This window comes from Canis aureus, chromosome 28, assembly GCF_053574225.1.
Source record: "Canis aureus isolate CA01 chromosome 28, VMU_Caureus_v.1.0, whole genome shotgun sequence".
Classification (NCBI taxonomy): Eukaryota; Metazoa; Chordata; class Mammalia; order Carnivora; family Canidae; genus Canis; species Canis aureus.
In genome coordinates this window covers 2,960,375-2,977,860 of record NC_135638.1, presented here as the reverse complement: position 1 = coordinate 2,977,860, position 17,486 = coordinate 2,960,375, and the positions used below count along the sequence as shown (strand labels likewise).

The 17,486-nt window shown below is 48.4% G+C and overlaps 1 protein-coding gene across 6 annotated transcripts in view; it reads right to left on the bottom strand.

The window, feature by feature from the left end:
* Positions 1-15,791: 15,791 nt before the first annotated feature.
* The window catches only part of CDH17 (cadherin 17), a 63,006-nt gene continuing 61,311 nt past the window's right edge, over positions 15,792-17,486 (bottom strand). For all 6 annotated transcript variants that reach the window (XM_077876253.1, XM_077876248.1, XM_077876249.1 and 3 more), the window contains one exon: positions 15,792-16,886. In XM_077876253.1, coding sequence (XP_077732379.1) covers positions 16,786-16,886 — 101 coding nt within the window. In that variant the 3' untranslated portion in view covers positions 15,792-16,785. The remainder of the gene's footprint in view (positions 16,887-17,486) is intronic.

Genomic DNA, 17,486 nt, shown 5'->3' with positions numbered 1-17,486 from the left:
GGATGGCAGGGCAGGGGTGCCTGGCTGGCTCAGTTGGTGGAGGCTACATCTCTGGATCTCACTTTTGTGGATTTGAGCTCCACATTGGGTGTAGAGATCACTTAAAAATGAAATCTTTGGGGGAAAAAAAGTATGGGAGAGCAACAGCGTAGGAGGACTTAAGACCCTGATGATTACTGAGCTGCCATACCAGCCTTGGACCATCTCCCTGAACTTTTACCCATAAGAGAAATCAACTTTTCATTTACATCGCTGTTATTTATGTCTCTTTGTGGAAGAGGCCAATTTTATTTCCCAGTGACTATAGGTATGAACACAAATACACGTAAGCCAGTGTCTAATAAGACAGTAGCCCTGTCTGTGTAATAGGAGGACCTCAGCAAGATGCTCTCCATTTACTCCTGGGAGCCCTCAGAAGGGCTTCATAGGGGACCCACAATCAATTTGTTGATATGCATCCGTGGTCTGCTCTTCCCTTTCTGCTCCCTGTCATCCACTCTGCCTTCTGGGGGGCAAGCCTTGCCACAGTCACAGCCCATCACAAGAAGGCCACCACCCAGGTCAAGAGTAGTGTCTCATCCACTTCCAAACCCTTCAGGCCTCTGCGTGAAGAGAAGTCCAGAAGTTCTTTGCAGAGGCCAGAAGGGACTCTTATAATTCTGGCCACTCTGTGTCTCCTGGGAAGCTCCACCCAGAACCCCCTCCACACACTCATATTAGCTTTGGATCCTCCCTCTTCCCCATAGTGCACCCTCAGTCCACAGGGCCAGCCCTAGAGGAACAGATACCATAGTATCCTTTCCAAACTTCTCCTCCTCTTCTCCCTGCCCTCAGCAAGGCTCTCCCTCCTCCATTGCTCACTGACCAAAAGCTCACAACCATATGAATAAAGGCAAATAGACCCCAAGATGCATTGAGGGTGTGTGTAGGGGAAACACTGACAATGGGCAGCTGAAGTGAAACCATATATAAAGCCAAGATGTGTGTGTGTGTGTGTGTGTGTGTGTGTGTTGGGGTTGGGGATTTTGTATCAACAGGAGTAATCATGGAAGGTTTCATGAAGGAAGCATCATTTATCATTTCTGATTCAGGCCAGTAAAGGGGCCTCAGAGAAACTTCCAATTTCCATCCTCTCTAAATTGGTTTTGTTTTTTGTTTTTTGTTTTTTTTAGATTTTATTTATTTATTTGAAAGAGGAAGAGAGTGAGAAAGAGCATGAGTAGGACAGAGAGGGAGAAACAGGCTCCTCGCTAAGCAGGGAGGCCAATGTGGGGCTTGATCCCAGGACCCTTGGACCATGACCCGAGCCAAAGGCAGATACTTAACTGACTGAGCCCCCCAGAAGCCTGATCCTCTCCAAATTCGTAACAGGTATCCAGGTAACAGAGCCAGTAGATAAGTTGATGAACAAACTGAAGAGTCTGTGTTTCCTTAATCCAGTTGTTTTGGTTCATTTGTCACGAGTTCATAAAATTAAAGTGTCTAGAGGCACCATAAAGAAAATTTCAATGAGTAAAACATAAAACTGGGACACATGTGTCCCACCCAAGGGGACACTGGATGCTCAAATCCTGTTATTACCATGTAGGAACGGGGACCCAGACCAGATTAAATCAGAGCTATCAAAGAAAATGACCAAGAAATCTTAGTTTTTCATGTGAAGTATCCCAATTTTTAAAAATTGTTTGAAATATCCCAGTTTTTAAATGCTGATCATTAAAAAAAAAAAAAGAAAAGTAAATAAATGCTGATCATTAACTCAAATCTTTTTAAGTCACCAAGTGGGCTAAATTAAATTCATCTTCGGGCTGTAATCAGCCTGCATTCTGAGCTGAGACCATGTTTATATCTGCATTTAATGTTTGCTAAATATTGTCTTGAGCAGGGCACTGTGTCAGCTCCAGGTTGCGTGTGTATCTATGTGTGTGGGGAGAGGTATAAAAACAAGGTCTCTGGTCTCAAGGAATTTATACTCTCTAGATGGTCATTTATCATCTATCAGGACAGACGTGAAGATGTGACACAGGCCTATGGAATTGTGGGGAGGAGGAAGTCACGTGGTATTTTGGGAAATCAGAGAGAGCTGCCCGGAGGAAGCTCCACTTCCAGGAAGGGAAGGCATTCTGAAAGGGTGAGGGGGGTCACCAATACCAAATGTGGCCCAGAGATTAAGGAGGACAAATCAAGGAAGTGTATTGACTTTGACAATCAGGAGACCGCAGGTCACCAAGAGTAGCGTTTTCAGAGGGTAATAGGACCGAGGCGGTGGCACTACCAGCAACACCACTTGTTGGAGAGACTCGACGGCTGCAGGAAGGAAAGAGGAAGGCAGCTCAGGGGCAGCAAGACCAGAAGAGACAGGAAGTCAGTGAGATTGCGGGAGGGGACACTGGAGAGGGAGTCATGGGTGGGGATGAACGGAAGGCAAAGAGCGGACTCGACACGAAGGAGAGGATGGAGCCAAGGGCATGGGAAGGGGGTTAACCTTGGTCCGAGGAAGAAGGCGTCTGTGAAAGGAAGGAGGCTTTGCTCTGGGGACATCACAGGCGGCGAGACAGTCCCCAAACGTCCCGTTTCTGAAAACCATCAGAACAGAAATCCGTGCAGAAGAGTTTGTAGAGAAGAACCAGTGGGGGGGGGGGGGCTTGAAATGATCTCCACGGGGTTCAGTGAAAGACCACATCTTTTTGATCGCAGGAAACATCCTTGAGAAAATGGAAACTCAGTGACCAGTCTTAAGCAGAGTCGGAGGCAACACAAGTAGAGACGCGAAAACTTGGGCTGGGCCGCAGGACAGGTGCGGAGCGTCGGGCAGGCCCTGCGGACGGAGGCCCTGCTCGGGCCTGTGAACAGAGGGCGGCGGCGGCGGCGGCTCTCGGGCTCGGCCGGGCACACAGGAGGCCCCGGGCCTTAGGATGCTTTCGAAGGATGCGCGGCCGCCCCTCGCCCTCCCCTGAGGCCCCTGCCTGGCCCTGGGCGCTGGGCACCTTCCCGGCCCCGGAGCCCCCGCAGGTCCCGGCGCTGTTTGCGACCTGCTGCCCGGGCGAGGGTGGCCTGGCGGGCGGGGTGGCGGGCACAGGCCTCCCCTGCCCCCGGCGGGCCCGGCCCTCGGCCCCCCTGTCCCTGGGCGCGGTGGCACCGCGGGAAGGGCCCGGGCCCCTCTTCAGCTCCTTTCTCATCAAGTGCAGGAGCAACAAGAGCCCACGAGGGCCGCCGTCTCCAGGGGACTGGCCCGTGCGGTGGCCCGGGTCGGGGTCTCCGGGTCACGGGCTGCAGGCCGGGCTGGCGGGGCTCGGGTTGCCGTGTCTCGCCCGCTGCTCGCTCTCTTTCTCTCTTCAACAGATAAACTCTATTTTTTTCAATACTGTGTGGTGCGCGGGAAGCTGCCAGGGAGGGTTCGCGGTCGTCGCTCCTGAGGAGGCGCCGTGATCAGCCCTCATGCCCGTGAGGGACCCGGGGCGCGGCTGCTGCACTTCCCTGCCTGCGCCCACGGCGTCGCGGTGAGGCCAGCGGCCAGCGTCTGTGGACGGCAGCCCCGACGGAGGCCAGGCCGGGTGCCCAGGGCGCCGCCAGGCCCGGGTGAGCGGTGAGTGAGACCGACGGGGTGGCCCGAGAGGAGGCCACCAAGTTCCGGTCACTCGGTGTCAGCGGGGACGTCCACGCTGCGGCCGGCCAAGGTCCCCAGGACGCTCGGGGCGCGGGCCACACGGGCCCCGAGTGCCAGGAGCCGGGGACACCCTCCCCACCCGGCGCCGCTCCTCCACAGACGCTGACGACCGCCCTCCAGATGCCCGCGACCCAGCGGCCTGGCCTCCAAGGACCTGGCGACACCTTGTCGAGGCCCACTCCCCGTCACGCCTCCCCTCTAGGCAGGCCGTGGTCGCGCTGCGTGGGGCGGCCCCTCAGAGCCCCCTCACGGGTCCCCGCTCCGCGGCCACACGTCGGGCGCCGGCCTGTTCTCCTCACCGGTCCCCGGGGCCTGCGTGTGGCCCAGGGGACGGTTCCGGGCACCCCCGGTGTCCACGCCCTCGCTGGCAGGCGGTTTGCAGACTAGACGCTGCGGCTCTGGCGGGCCCGCGGTCACGGTCACGGCGTGGCCCAGGCGCCCCCGCCCCGGCTCCGGGCTCCACTTCCCGGCGGTGGGCCGCGGCCCGCGGGAGCAGCTGGGGGAGGAACCGCGCCCGGCTCGCTCTCCTCGTCCCCTTGGCTTTTGGAACATACGAGGGAGTTTACAAGTTGGCGACGTTCGTCCTAAATCTGCGGCCGGAGCGCGATTCCAGTCAGTGATCGCGGGCCTGGAACATGTCGGAGCTTCTTCCAGGGCACGACGCTTGCCCGCCCGCGGCTCCCGCACACGCTGGCCGGTCCCCGGGCCGGAGCCCCGACCGAGTCTCTCTGGAAAACTCCACACATCGCCAAGGGGTTCACAGGCCTTTTGTTCTCTTCAGACGTTTTCCACCTGCTCTTAGGATCTGGCCTGGTCATGGTAACGTCGCAGAGACGGCCGTGATCCCGGGTGGGGAGACGGTCCCGCCAACATCTGCTGAGTGATCATCTGGCGGGAGAGCCTGGGCCTGGAGTCGGGCAACGTCCAACATTCCTTCTGAAGACCTGACGGGGTTCTGTGGAGAAGAGGATTCATGGAGGGGAAGCCACATGGGCGACGGCGGTGGTGGACGTCACCGCTACCTCCCGCCGGCTCCTCAGGAATCAAGAAATGAAAAAAAACAAAAGCAAACAACAACAACAACAACAAAAAGGAATCAAGAAACGATAGGTAGTCCTTTGTGAATGATTCATGAACCTGAAGAAGACGGTTCTTGGCTAAGGCCAGAGCGTCTCGATTCTGGAGTAAACGTCACGTCGGCCACCAAGCTGACGCCTCCTATGAGCGTCTCGTTAGCACAGCAGGCTTTCCCGGGTAGGCCCAGGGTGGGCGCCCCCTCGCCCTCAACAAACGCCTTCCTCCTGCTTCTCTCCCCCTCCCCCTGAGCATTTGCCGTGCTTCTTTCACACGCTGCACAGGATTTTATCTCCAAAGCTATGAGCATTACTGACGTTAAGTTGTTTTAAAGAGCTGGACGCATGTCAAGAAGAAAACTATTCGGGGGAAGGGTTCCAGAAAATACATACCCAAGTGATTTCATTCCTAGCTCTGTCACATGGTGTTGTCCTTGGCCGAAACGTGGCGATTAATATTCCCCTCAAATTCCGAAATAGCTAGAAGCTTCTCAAAGGGTTGAGGTTTGTGGCGAAGAGTTTTGCTTAGATTTTTAAGTTGTTGTTCCATTATGGCAGAAAGTTATTTTTAGCTCATTCTTCTGTATTCTTGTTCAAGAACGTCTAACGCTGAGCAAGGAGAGGCTCCCCCAAAGGAAGTCACAGGTCGGTTAAGGCTAAAATGAGATTTCTAGGCCCTTTAATAGTCTTTGACAAGGAGGACATGGACCTTGGTTTGTACGGTTAACCGGTGACAACCTTGGGCTCGGGTGAATTGAGGCAAATGGCTCTGCTGAAAAGAGCAGAGAACTAAACTTCCAGAAGGTCTTGGAACTCCTCAGTTTAATTCCACTTTTACCAAGAAGTTATTTGATTGAAGATTCTTTGCTGTCAGCACAAATACGACAATAATAAGACACGGTCTGTTGCTCTAAAGGATCTGAGAGTGTGTGCTGGGTGGGGTGGGGTGGGGGGAGGCAAACACATGAGGCGATAATAAAAACAAGACTTGATACTCCAGAGACATCCTTCTGGGCAAGTAAGATAAATAGGCGTCTGCTGAGCATCAGGCACAGCATGCATAAAATGGTAGCAAGTCTGGTTATTTTTATTTATTTTTATTTTTATTTTTTAAGTCTTTTTTAAAATTATACTTTCTCTTTATTTTTCCCTTTATTTTCACACATAATATCATAATCTTATTTCCACCTTACTTTTTCTATTGTTCCTTCTAGCTTCCATGAATTCTATCTATACAGTCTTTTTTTTTTAAGTTTTTTATTTTAATTCTAGTTAGTTTGCGTACAGTGTTGTATTAAATTTTTTTTTTAATTTATTTATTTATTTATTTATGATAGTCACAGAGAGAGAGAGAGGCGCAGAGACACAGGCAGAGGGAGAAGCAGGCTCCATGCACCGGGAGCCCGATGTGGGATTCGATCCCAGGTCTCCAGGATCGCGCCCTAGGCCAAAGGCAGGCGCCAAACCGCTGCGCCACCCAGGGATCCCCCGTACAGTGTTGTATTAATCCCAGGCGAACAGTGTAGTGACTCAGCACTTCCGTCCATCACCTGGCGCTCATCACAAGTGCCCTCCTCAGGCCCCATCGCCTGTCCCATCCATCCCCCACCCACCTCCGCCCTGGTGACCATCAGTTGGTTCTCTGTAGTTAAGAGTCTATTTCTCAGTTTCCTTTTCTTTATCTTTTTTTCCTCCTTTGCTCATTTGTTTTGCTTCTTAAATTCCAGTGAATGAATATGATGAGTGAAGTCATATGGTATTTATCTTTCTCTGACTGACTTATTTTGCTTAGCATCATACCCTCTACTTCATCCCCATCTTTGCAAATGGCAAGATTCCATTCTTTTTCATGGCTGGTAAATATATATATTTTTTCTTTATCCATTCATCAGTCAGTGGACACCTGGACTGTTTCCTTAGTTTGGTTACTGTAGGTGTAATGCTGCTATAAACGTTGGGGTGCACGCATCCCTTTGAATTGATATTTTTGTATTCTTTGGGTAAAATGCCTAGTAGTGCACTTGCTGGGTCACAGGGTAGTTCTATTTTAACTTTCTGAGGAAACTCCACACTGTTTTCCAGAGTGGCTGCCCCGCTTGCATTCCCACCAGCAGTGTACGAGGGCTCCCCCCTTTCTCTGCATCCTCGTCAACACCTGTTCTTTCTGTGTTACTGATTTTAGCCATCCTGACGGATATGAGGGGACGTCTCATTGTAGTTTGATTTGTATTTCTCCGATGATGAGTGATGATGAGCATCTTTTCATGTGTCTGGTGGCCACCTTGATGTCTTCTTTGGAAAAATGTCTATTCGTGTCTTCTGCCCATTTTTAAAAATGGATTTTTGGGTGTTGAGTTTTATAAGTTCTTTATATATTTTGGATACTAGCCCTTTACCTGATATGTCATTTGCAAATATCTTCTCCCATTCTATAGGTTGCCTTTTAGTTTTGTTGACTGTTCCCTTCACTGTGCAAAAGCTTTTTATTTTGATGAGGTCCCAAGAGTTCATTTTTGCTTTTGTTTCCCTTGCCTCGGGAGTTAATATCTAGAAAGCAGTTGCTACAGCCAATGTCAAAGAGGCTACTGCATGTGTTCTTCTCTAGGATTTTTACGGTTTCAGGTATCAAATGTAGGTCTTTAATCCATAAGATGGTAACGAGTCTTGGCTTTAAAATGTATGGTATAAAAAATAAAATAAATAAATAAAATGCATGGTATGGAAATCAATGAAATTCAAAGTTCTGCAAGTACGTAATTTAGTGAGTGAATCAAGTTATGTACTCTATTATATCTACGTGTGGGGAAAAAAACAACCAGGAATAGCCGACTGAAGACACTGCAGTTGGTGGGATCTAGCTCTACTTCTAAAATTCTCAAAAGAATTCTAAGATATGGGCATTTGAGGTCTTTTCTGGATACTGGGAATCATTTGGTCCATGACATACAGTAAAAATGAGGACTGCATTGATGGTTTCCCTAAAACATCCCCAATCCTAGGCTGAGAAGCCATATGAGAGTTCAGTCCCAATATTGTGTTCAGTCTCCCAAGGGATCCCATAAAACCCCAAGGAATGAAGCCTGGACAACTGGCCATTGGGGCCTTAGCCTGTGTTCCAATAAGTAGAAGAAAGCCCAAGGGGTAAGGAAAGCTAGGATGATTCCAGATACTGAAAATGAAGGTGCTGCAAACCTGCAGGGAAGAGAAAACTATTTTTTGTTCTCCCACAGACTGGATTTTCTTCCCTCTGCCCACGGGTATTTCCTCCGGCGCCATCCCTTGATGTCCGAGTTCTGTCCATCTTGTTGGTGCATACACAGTCCCTCCATTCCCTGGGCAGCTGAGCAGCCAAATCTCTTCTGTGTCCTAGACATAGATCTTGGCTCCACAATCAGATCCTAGGCTAAGCCATTCGTCCATTCAGCAATGGAGCTTCTCCTCAGTGCCGGGCATCATGCTGATGACACGCTGGGACACAGCAGCCAACAAGGTCTCTGCCCTAAAGGAGCAGGCCAATAAAGGACACAATTATTACACTATGAAAAGTGCCAGGAAGGAAACAAACAGGCGTTAGGATAGAAAGTAACCGGGAGGACAGCTCAGAGGAGGCCATTTTTACGCTGCGAGCTTAGAGCAAGAGCAAAGGGCAGCCGCACGAAAGGGGCCAGGGGCCGGGGGGAGAACATTCCAGACAGAGGCACAGGTAAAGAAACCAAAGTGGAAGGAGTGTGGCCTCCTCGAGGAAAGTGCAGATGGTCAGTGTGACCAAAGCATGGTGAGCAAGAGGGAGGAGGCAGGAGGTGAGGCAGGAGGTGAGGCTGGAGGCCGGCAGAGGCCAGATCCCACAGGCCTACAGATGGACCCGACGTTATATTCCATTCATTCAACGTTCAGTGCTCAGTCTAGGACTGCCTCCGGCGATCCCCTTACATCCAGCACAGACCTGGAGGTTCAGCAAATACTCGACAGTTGACCACTGGGCCCAGGCAGGCGCTGGTGTACTCTCCAGGGACATTGAGGTCCTACTCTCTTAGCAAATTTCAATTATGCAATACAGTCTTCTCAAACTCATTGGCTTCTCCGAGGTGGTCCAGCAGGGCGGTTACGGCCTGGGAGCCTGGGATCCTGGGAGCCAGGCTGCCGCAGAGTCTTACCCTGGCTCGTTATCCACAAGCTATGTGCTGGGGGGAATCAGGTCACCTCCTGAGCCTCAGCCTCCTTTCCTGTAAAATGGGCCTATGGAGAGTGCTTTCTCCTGGGGTTTCTGTGAGGGTTGAATGGCACGATGCATGAAAAGCCCTTGGCACGGAGCCTGGCACACGATGGGCACCTAATAAGTGATTAGCTCTTGTTATTTTATTAATAGCCTTAGCATTATCAACCACGGTCCTTAAAATACCCCCAAGTTTCCCCAATTCCATCCTTCCATTTTCTATTTGGAGAAACCCAAGGACACAGCTGAGTGCCACTGCCCCTATGATGGCTTCTCAGACGCCTCGGGCAGAAACACATTGACTCACCCCTCTCCCTGCTGCTGCAGTGATTTGTGTGCCCCGCTTTGGTGACACGACACTATCACCACAGAGCGTGGCAATCGTCTGTCTCCGTCTTGTGACTGTGGAGTCATGAGCATGGAGGCCATGGCTTTGTGTAATAACTGTCGATTTAAGGTTCACATATTTTTTCACATTTTCACATCTCTGGACTCGAGGATGCATCTTACTAGTCGTGTCGTGGGCCCAGTTAACTGACGGTGCTTTTCTTTCTTAGCGTCACATAAGACAGTAGCGTGTCTTCCAAGGGATGGCACCTCACATTGGGTAGCTAGGCCGGCTTTGGGCCTGGAGGAAGACGGCGGGCGTCTCGTGTTTGGTATGTGGCCCGGCCCGAGTCGCGGGGCCTTTCTCTGGCAGAGTTTCTGATCCGTGCAAGAGGCACAACAGTGGCCTCCCCCACCCGGCAGCTGCAAGGACTCGGTGCCGTAACACTTGGCTAAGGCATCTAGAAGAGCGCCTGGCCCATTCTAACGCTGGAGGAAGGTTGGCTACTGCCCTTGGTGTTCCTCGTGCTCGGCTCCGTAATCGGCCAGACTGGGGGGCCCCGTTAATATGTGACCAATACGTGAACTAGCCAAAGAGCAAACCAACCTTGATGGGCTCCACTCTGCCGTTGAGAGGCTCCAGGGCCCCAACCTGGACCCCCACCCCCGAGATCACACCCCCAGCAGCGGCCGGGACAGCAGGGCTTCCCGGGCCAGCCTGGGCTCCGACAGACAAACAGCGTCACTCTGGGGCTCGACATGGGCCCCAGACTCTCAGGCCTCCCAGAGCAGGACCCTGACGTTCCGCCCACCTTCCCTCCTTCCTTCCCTTACTCAACAGCTCTCCGACATGCACCCCTTGGGGCTTCCCTGCACACCCCCCCCTGGGGGCACGGCCTGGGCTGGGATTCCAGGAGCATGCACAGGCCGCATCTGCTCACTGAGAGCCCATCCCCGCTTAGAGGTCCCAGGAAAGCTGGGACCCCACCGTCCAAGGCAAAACTGAGGGGGGAGCCTCCACCAACCCTCGCTCCTCAGGGCCTGCAGTGGGCCTGGGACCCTAGAGAGTATCTCCCTGGCTCTTTGTGTCCTCCGCCAGCCAGGCCACGCCTCCCCTGGGTGGTGTCTGAGCAGGGCCACCAGAAATCCTGTCCTTGGGATCTGTCCTCGGCCACAAGCCCGACAGGCCCAGTCTTAGACGCTGTTCCCGGGAATGGATCTTGTCTCCTCCCTCTGCTTGATTCAGGAGCCCCTAACGCGCCGGGTGAACAACCGCCCATTTTCACCCCACCTCCCAGGTGCACCCCCACTTCCCAGCGGAGCTCGTCCCACCCTCCATCCCATGTCAGCCCCGCGGTTGTGATGGGAAACCTGAACGTGCTGTCTCTCACTGAGGTGAGCATTGCCCCCACGGCCTGCGCCTCCTTCCCTTGTGCGTCCGTCTGTCTCCCCGACGAGGACCGCGGCGACCAGGAGGCTTCGGCTCCTGCCCAGAGAGGCCCAGGGCGCGTCCACGGGTAGCTCACGGGGCCCCAGGGACGGGGTGGCCCTTCCCCGTCACAGGGGTCTACAGAGGCCTCCGAGCCTCCTTCAGAGCCCAGTGGCTTACAGAGGACTAGCGGGCACTCGGGACACCGTGGTCAAATGTCAAATGGAGCCTGCACCACGCGTGGGCAAAAACAGCAAACCAGGAAAATGGAAAGCAAAGAAAAAGAAATGTTCTTTGTTTTCTCACATGGTCGATGATACTCTCTAAGTCGCCGACTTCCCAAGCACAGACGCCAGAGGGTCACTTCATGCAGACGCGCCTTTTAGGAGTAACTCCTGAGACATGAATCCGTGGTGAAAGCGCGGCATTGGCGCTCCTTGCCCAGCTCCGGCCTGCTCGGGCCCGTGTGACGGCGGAGCGGCCCGGGTCTGGACCCACCGGGCTGTTCTTAGTTGAAGGGCCTGTGGGCCAAGGACCGGCCCTCCCGCCAGCACCGGGACCCCCTCCTCCCTGAGCTCTGGGTCAGGGTCCGTGTTTGCGCTTGGGGAGGGTCTCAGCAGAGCTGGTTAGGATTCAAGGTGCCCAGAATGTTGAAAGCAGTGGGGAGCCAAGGTTCTGAAGGAGGACCCTGGTACTGACTGTGCCCCTGGGGATTGTCTGGAATAAGGGCTCTCAGCTGGGGTCACACATTAAGATTCACTCAGAGATATATATTTTTTTTTAATGCAAAAGTTAGAGTCCTCTCTGCCCAGAGATGCTAATTAATTTGGGAATGGGGCCCTAGAATGATATTTTTTAATTTAAATTCAATGAATCAATATATATAGTGTATTACTAGCTTCAGAGGTAGAGTTCAGTGATCCATCCGTTGCATAGAGCACCCAGTGCTCATCTCACGTGGCCTCCTTCATGCCCATCACCCACTTATTCCTACCCCCTCTCCTCTAGCAACCCTCAGTCTGTTTTCTATAGTTAAGAGTCTCTCAGTTTTCATCTTATTATATTTTTTCCTCCCTTCCCCCATGATCCTCTGCTTTGTTTCTTAAATTCCACATATGAGTCAGATCATATGATAATTGTCTTTGACTGATTTCACTTAGTATAATACCCTCCATTTCCATCCATGTCGTTGCAAATGGCAATATTTTAAATTTTGATGACTGAGTAATATTCCATCGTATACACACATCTTCTTCACCCATTCATCTGTCGATGGACATTTGGATTCTTTCCATAGTTTGGCTACTGTGGACTTTGCTACTATAAACATTGGGGTGCAGGTGCCCCTTCGGGTTACTATGTTTGTAACTGTTGGGTGAATACCTAGTAGTGCAATTGCTGGGTCGTAGGGCAGTTCTATTTTTAACTTTTCAAGGAACCTCCATACTGTTTTCCAGGGTGGCTGCCCCAGCTTGCATTCTCACCAACAGTGTACGAGGGCTCCCATTTCCCCACATCCTCACCAACATCTGTCGTTTCCTAACTTACTGATTTTAGCCACAGAGTGAGTATTTTTGTAAAACTGCCCCAGGTGATTTTAACCTGCACCCACTGAGAACCCCTCTAGTAGGCAGCTGGTCATCCAACACCTGGCCACACTCCTCGGGACTCAGCCAGAATAAGACAGGCTTTTCCGAGGAGAAATTTAGGAGTGATGCCAGGGAGTGTGGTGTTTGGGGAGCAAACATATCCATGATCAATTGTATGGATATCTTCACATGTGTGCAAAATGTATATTTAAGTGTATACAATGTGTGTGACACATATGAATACAAGCAAAATAAAAAAATAGCATTAGTTTTGAGATAGTCTCCTCCTGAGATAACTTCTAGGTTCGAATTCTATTTTCTTTTTTTTCCCGGTTACTATTTTAAAATATTGATATTATGGACAAACATGGTAGGATTCCATTTATATGAGGCCCCTAGAATAATCAAATTCAGAGACAGAAAGTTAGAATAGTGGCTACCAACAGCTCACAGGGAGGAAGGGAGTGGGGAGTTATTGTTCCATGGATAGAATTTCATTTGGGAGGATGAAAATGTCCTGGAGATGGATGTTGGTGATGGTGGCACAACCATGTGGATTTACTTAGTGCAAGTGAATTGTATACCTAAACACAATTCAGCCGATTTTTTAAAAGTTGAATTGTAAGATATTGTATCTTTTTGGATAACTTTTAAGATTCCGAGTTTAATAAGATCCCATGATGTATATAGCATTGCACAGAATCCTGGAAGTGCATCGGTTCCTTCTTGCATTAGATACATCAGAGGTCATCTCAGCTTCCTGCCTGTGGGTTGTTTAGACCGTGAAGCAACACCCAGAGATCTCTGCTCTTAATTTACTGCTTCCCAGAAATCTCTGAGACATTCTACAGAGCTGCTTACAAAAGTTGCTACCCATTCCTCCCATCTCCATCGCTGAGACCCTCAGTCTCACAGCTATTTCTTAACCATGCAGAGATTCTCAGGGGTTTTTTAATTCACAGACCAGCCAGCTCTGAGGACATCTGCATGGAGCATCGGGATTTGTATATAGGGGAACAACGGTGGTGTCTTTGAGGATACAGTAAGTGAACACAAAGAATGAATTCATTCCAATTTTGTCAAATAGGTGGCACTTGAGTGACAATAGCATAAGCGACCAAAATAAATCAACTATTTTACTTATGCATTTTTCAAAAAAACTATGGAGGAGCCACTATGAGCCAAGACTTGTCATAGTGGTGTTGAAAGGATTCTGAGAAGTCCCAGACTAGTTGCAGAGCTCATATGGGCTCTAATTGCAGAACATGAGAGGGACCATATGCAAAGTTCAAATACCACTCTTCTTCTTGCAAGGGCCAGAAATCCATTGAGGTTTAGGTATTAAAAAAAAAAAAAAAAAAAAAAAGGAATGTACTGGCTCACAGGATAGAAAAGTTCAGGGCAAGATTGCCTTCAAACACAGTTGAATCCTGGTATTCAACATCTTTCAAATTTTCTCCTCTTATCTCTTGACTCTCTGCGGTCCTCATTCAGGGGCAGGCTCACCTTTTGTGGTGCTCAGAATGCTCTAAGCTTACTTCCTACTGGGTTAGCAAATTCCATTTAAAGAGAGCTATTTTTTGAGAGTTTCAACTAGAATTCTAGAAGTCTTAGTGAGATAAAGTGCCTATCTCTAAAGCTGGGAAGGAAACTCAGGGGATTGGCTCTACCCAAACTATACAGGTAGGTGAGGGGTGGAGGAAAGGTTTCCCAGTGGAAATAGAACTACTCTAACCAGAAAAGGAAATGGATTCTGGCCAATTTTTTTCACCACAGCATGGCAGGTTAGATGAGGTAATGGCCTGGTCTCCTGTAGGAAATCAGAGATGGTTTCCCAGACGGACCAGTATTTAAAGTGGTCTTTAAGATCTTAAGAATGGGTAGGTTCCAGATGTGGAAGGAAGAGAAAGTTGAGAGCAGGGGTTCACCCCAGGGGGAAACAACAAACAAAAGACAGCAAGAAAAGTAGGATATTAATTAATCAATGATTTTAGATGAGAGGTTCTGTGTGATCAGTCTATTTATTACTGGGTGGTATAAGTTGGTCCAGAGAGAACAATACTGAATTGAAGCAGGATAGACCCTTGAACCCACCTCAGCAGCTTTGCCTTGGAACTGCTTTCATCTTTCAATAATGATAATAGAACTAACTCAAAACTAAGCAGGGTAAGCAGGGTAAGCAGTGATACAGTTTTATGTGACCTAAATGTCACATCATAGTCACTCTTGCTCAAAAACACACAAGTAGGGGTGTGGAGGATGGCTCAGTCAACTCCTGGCTTCAGTTCAGGTCATGAACTCAAGGTCATGAGATAAAGCCCTGTGTTGGGCTCCATGCTCAGTGGGGATTCAACTTGGGATTCTCTCTCTCCCTCTTCTCCTGCCTCCTCTCCCATGCATGTGCTCTCTCTCTCTCTCTCTCTCTAAAATAAATAAATCTTGGGGAATCTGGGTGGCTCAGTCGGTTGGGCATCTGCCTTTGGCTCAGGTCATGATCTCAGGGTCCTGGGATTGATCAAGCCCTGCACTGGGCTCCCTGTTCAGCAGAAAGTCTGTTTCTCCCTCTTCCTCTGCTCCTCCCCTCTGCTCGTGCTCTCTCTCTCTCTCTCTCTCTCTCAAATAAATAAAATCTTTTTAAAAATCTTAAAAAAAGAACCACACAAGTAAAATATCTATAGAAGATACTGAAAAAGACTATGCTTTAGGTTGAGGTATAATTTGTGAAATAAATTTGCTTTTGGTGCTCTTGGATTTTGTTTTATTTTGTCTTTTAATGTACAGTGAGACAGGGAGAACCTTACCCATTATGAGACTCTCAATGAGCCTCATGTAAAAGAATAGGAAAAAGAGTCTGAAGCACAAGATATTAGACAAGAAAACAATACTGAGGTCTTAGAGTTTGTACATTTTCTTTTGTTTTACTTTTTCGCCTGTAAAAAATATAATGGAAGTCCACAAAAAGGATTATTTATGAAAAACAGAATACCAAAAAAAAAGAAAAAAAAAGAAAAACCGAATACCATGGCCTGCTTCAGCTCCATGGTAAGAGTACTTTTTCAGGTACAAGTTCTTTTCTAGAAAATTCTTGAAAATTCTGGGAAGTTTTGTGATGCCAAATGTTTTTAAAGCTCAAAGCATGAGCCAGACAATAGCTCCAGATTTAAAAATGCTTCCAAATGTCTAAGGTTCTCTTATTTAAAATATCTGTCTTGAGCCCAACCCATGGTCCTGAAAGCAGTGAATTTTTATTTCATTGCAGACTCCGCCTTACAGACCAGTTCTACATGGGATGTAATTCTGACCAATGGTAAGTAACTATTGTTACCCATATCTTTGGTCAACAAATGCAAAGAACCAGGAAGCAGAGTCGAAGACCCCAAGAAACCTTAAACCACAGGCAACACTTATTCTTGATTTTTGTCTCTACTTCTTTCATGCATTATTTTCTTTCACTGTTAAATATACAGAAAGTGAAATAAGTCAATTGGAGAAAGACAATGGTCATATAGTTTTACTTATATGTGGAACATAATAGTACAGAGGACCATAAGAGAAGGGAGGGAAAACTGAATGGGAAGAAATCAGAGAGGGAGACAAACCATGAGAGACTCTTAACTCTGGGAGACAAAATGAAGGTTTGCTGAAGGGGAGGTAGGTGGGGGGATGGGGTAATTGAGTGATGGACATTAAGGAGGGCACTGGGTGATGAGCACTGGGTAGTATTAGCAACTGATTAATTACTGAACACTACATCTGAAACTGATGATATGTTGGCTAATTGAATTTAAATTAAAAAAATACACATAAGGAAAACATGTGCAGAACATACTCATGGTAGGTAGAACCTGCTCAGTGGGTGGTTTCTGCACCAAGATTGATGAAAGTGGGCCTGTGTGGCCTGCAGTAGGCTTGTGCCATTCCCAAGTGGAAGACTCTCAAATGAAGAGCAATATGAGCCACCATGAGCTGAAGAAGGCTAATAGCACAAAAGAGTTTCTGTTCACACTAAGGGACAGGCTTCTATTTTATTTTTTTCCTGAGACTTCATTGTGTTCTTTTCTCCAACACATGTTTTAAAATTAGTGCAATACCAAATGAGACATGAGGAAGGAGACACAGGATGGAATCAGAGTTATTATAAATGGCATCCAGGAAGCTCTGTGGTAGATGACTGATATATCTTGATAAGGAGAAAATGAACAGAATATTTCATAAGCCCATCTTTCCCTAGAGGGGAAAAGCACACACATTTTTTGTTTTGGATAAATAGCTAAAGCTTTTGCAGAGGGGAAAGAGTCATGGGAAAATGAAAATGTCTCTATGTCTATAACACAAAAAATATCAAAGTAATAAAATATTAAAGGGCAAGAGGGTATATCTGTAAAAAATCATGGTACATGTTGGATAAAAAAGTAAAATTATGGGATTAAATGGTTGCGTTACTGAAATAGCACTTGGTACATAAACTCAAGCATTCCTTTTCAAATTCAGTTTCTCAGAGGCTGGGCTTCACATGCCTGAGCAATTTCGACATTATCTTTGCCTTCATTCTTCTTTATTCGAATAAACACAACTGCTAAAATTATACCTAAAAGAGAAAACTCAGGGTCAGGGAGATGGAATCTTATAATGTATTATCACATTCGTTTATAAAGCAGTATTCTGGTAGGAAAAAATGACTCATGTGACTTCATTTCTTTTTGTGGTTCAACAAAGTTTTGTTGTCCTGGTGAATAAGGGATTCTAGGCATTGGCTTTCTTGGATTCGTAAGCTTATCATTTATCTTGTTGTTGGTAAGTGTGTGTCAAGTCCCAAACCATATCTAAGCTGGTGGCTGGGTCTTTACCAAGGAATATAGGACATAATGCATGCTGAAGACTAAATGTGTAAGCATCTGATAGAGTTCCTGACATTTGGACGTATTCAATAAATGTCTATTCCAGTCCTTCCTCTTCTCTAGAGGAAATAGCCCGATCAGAACAACTAGAAAGCTGTCCTCTGACCTGTTCACCTACCTAAAGTTTAGATGTGTCCACACCAGATACCACATTTCCTTTGGTGCCTTCCTCATGGCTCTAGCTCTAGTAGACTCCCTAACCTTTCTGGTTTCTCTTACCTCTGAACTCCTGCAAAATTACCTTGTGCGTTTTAGCTCTAATTGTGTACTATAAACCAAAGACCGATGTG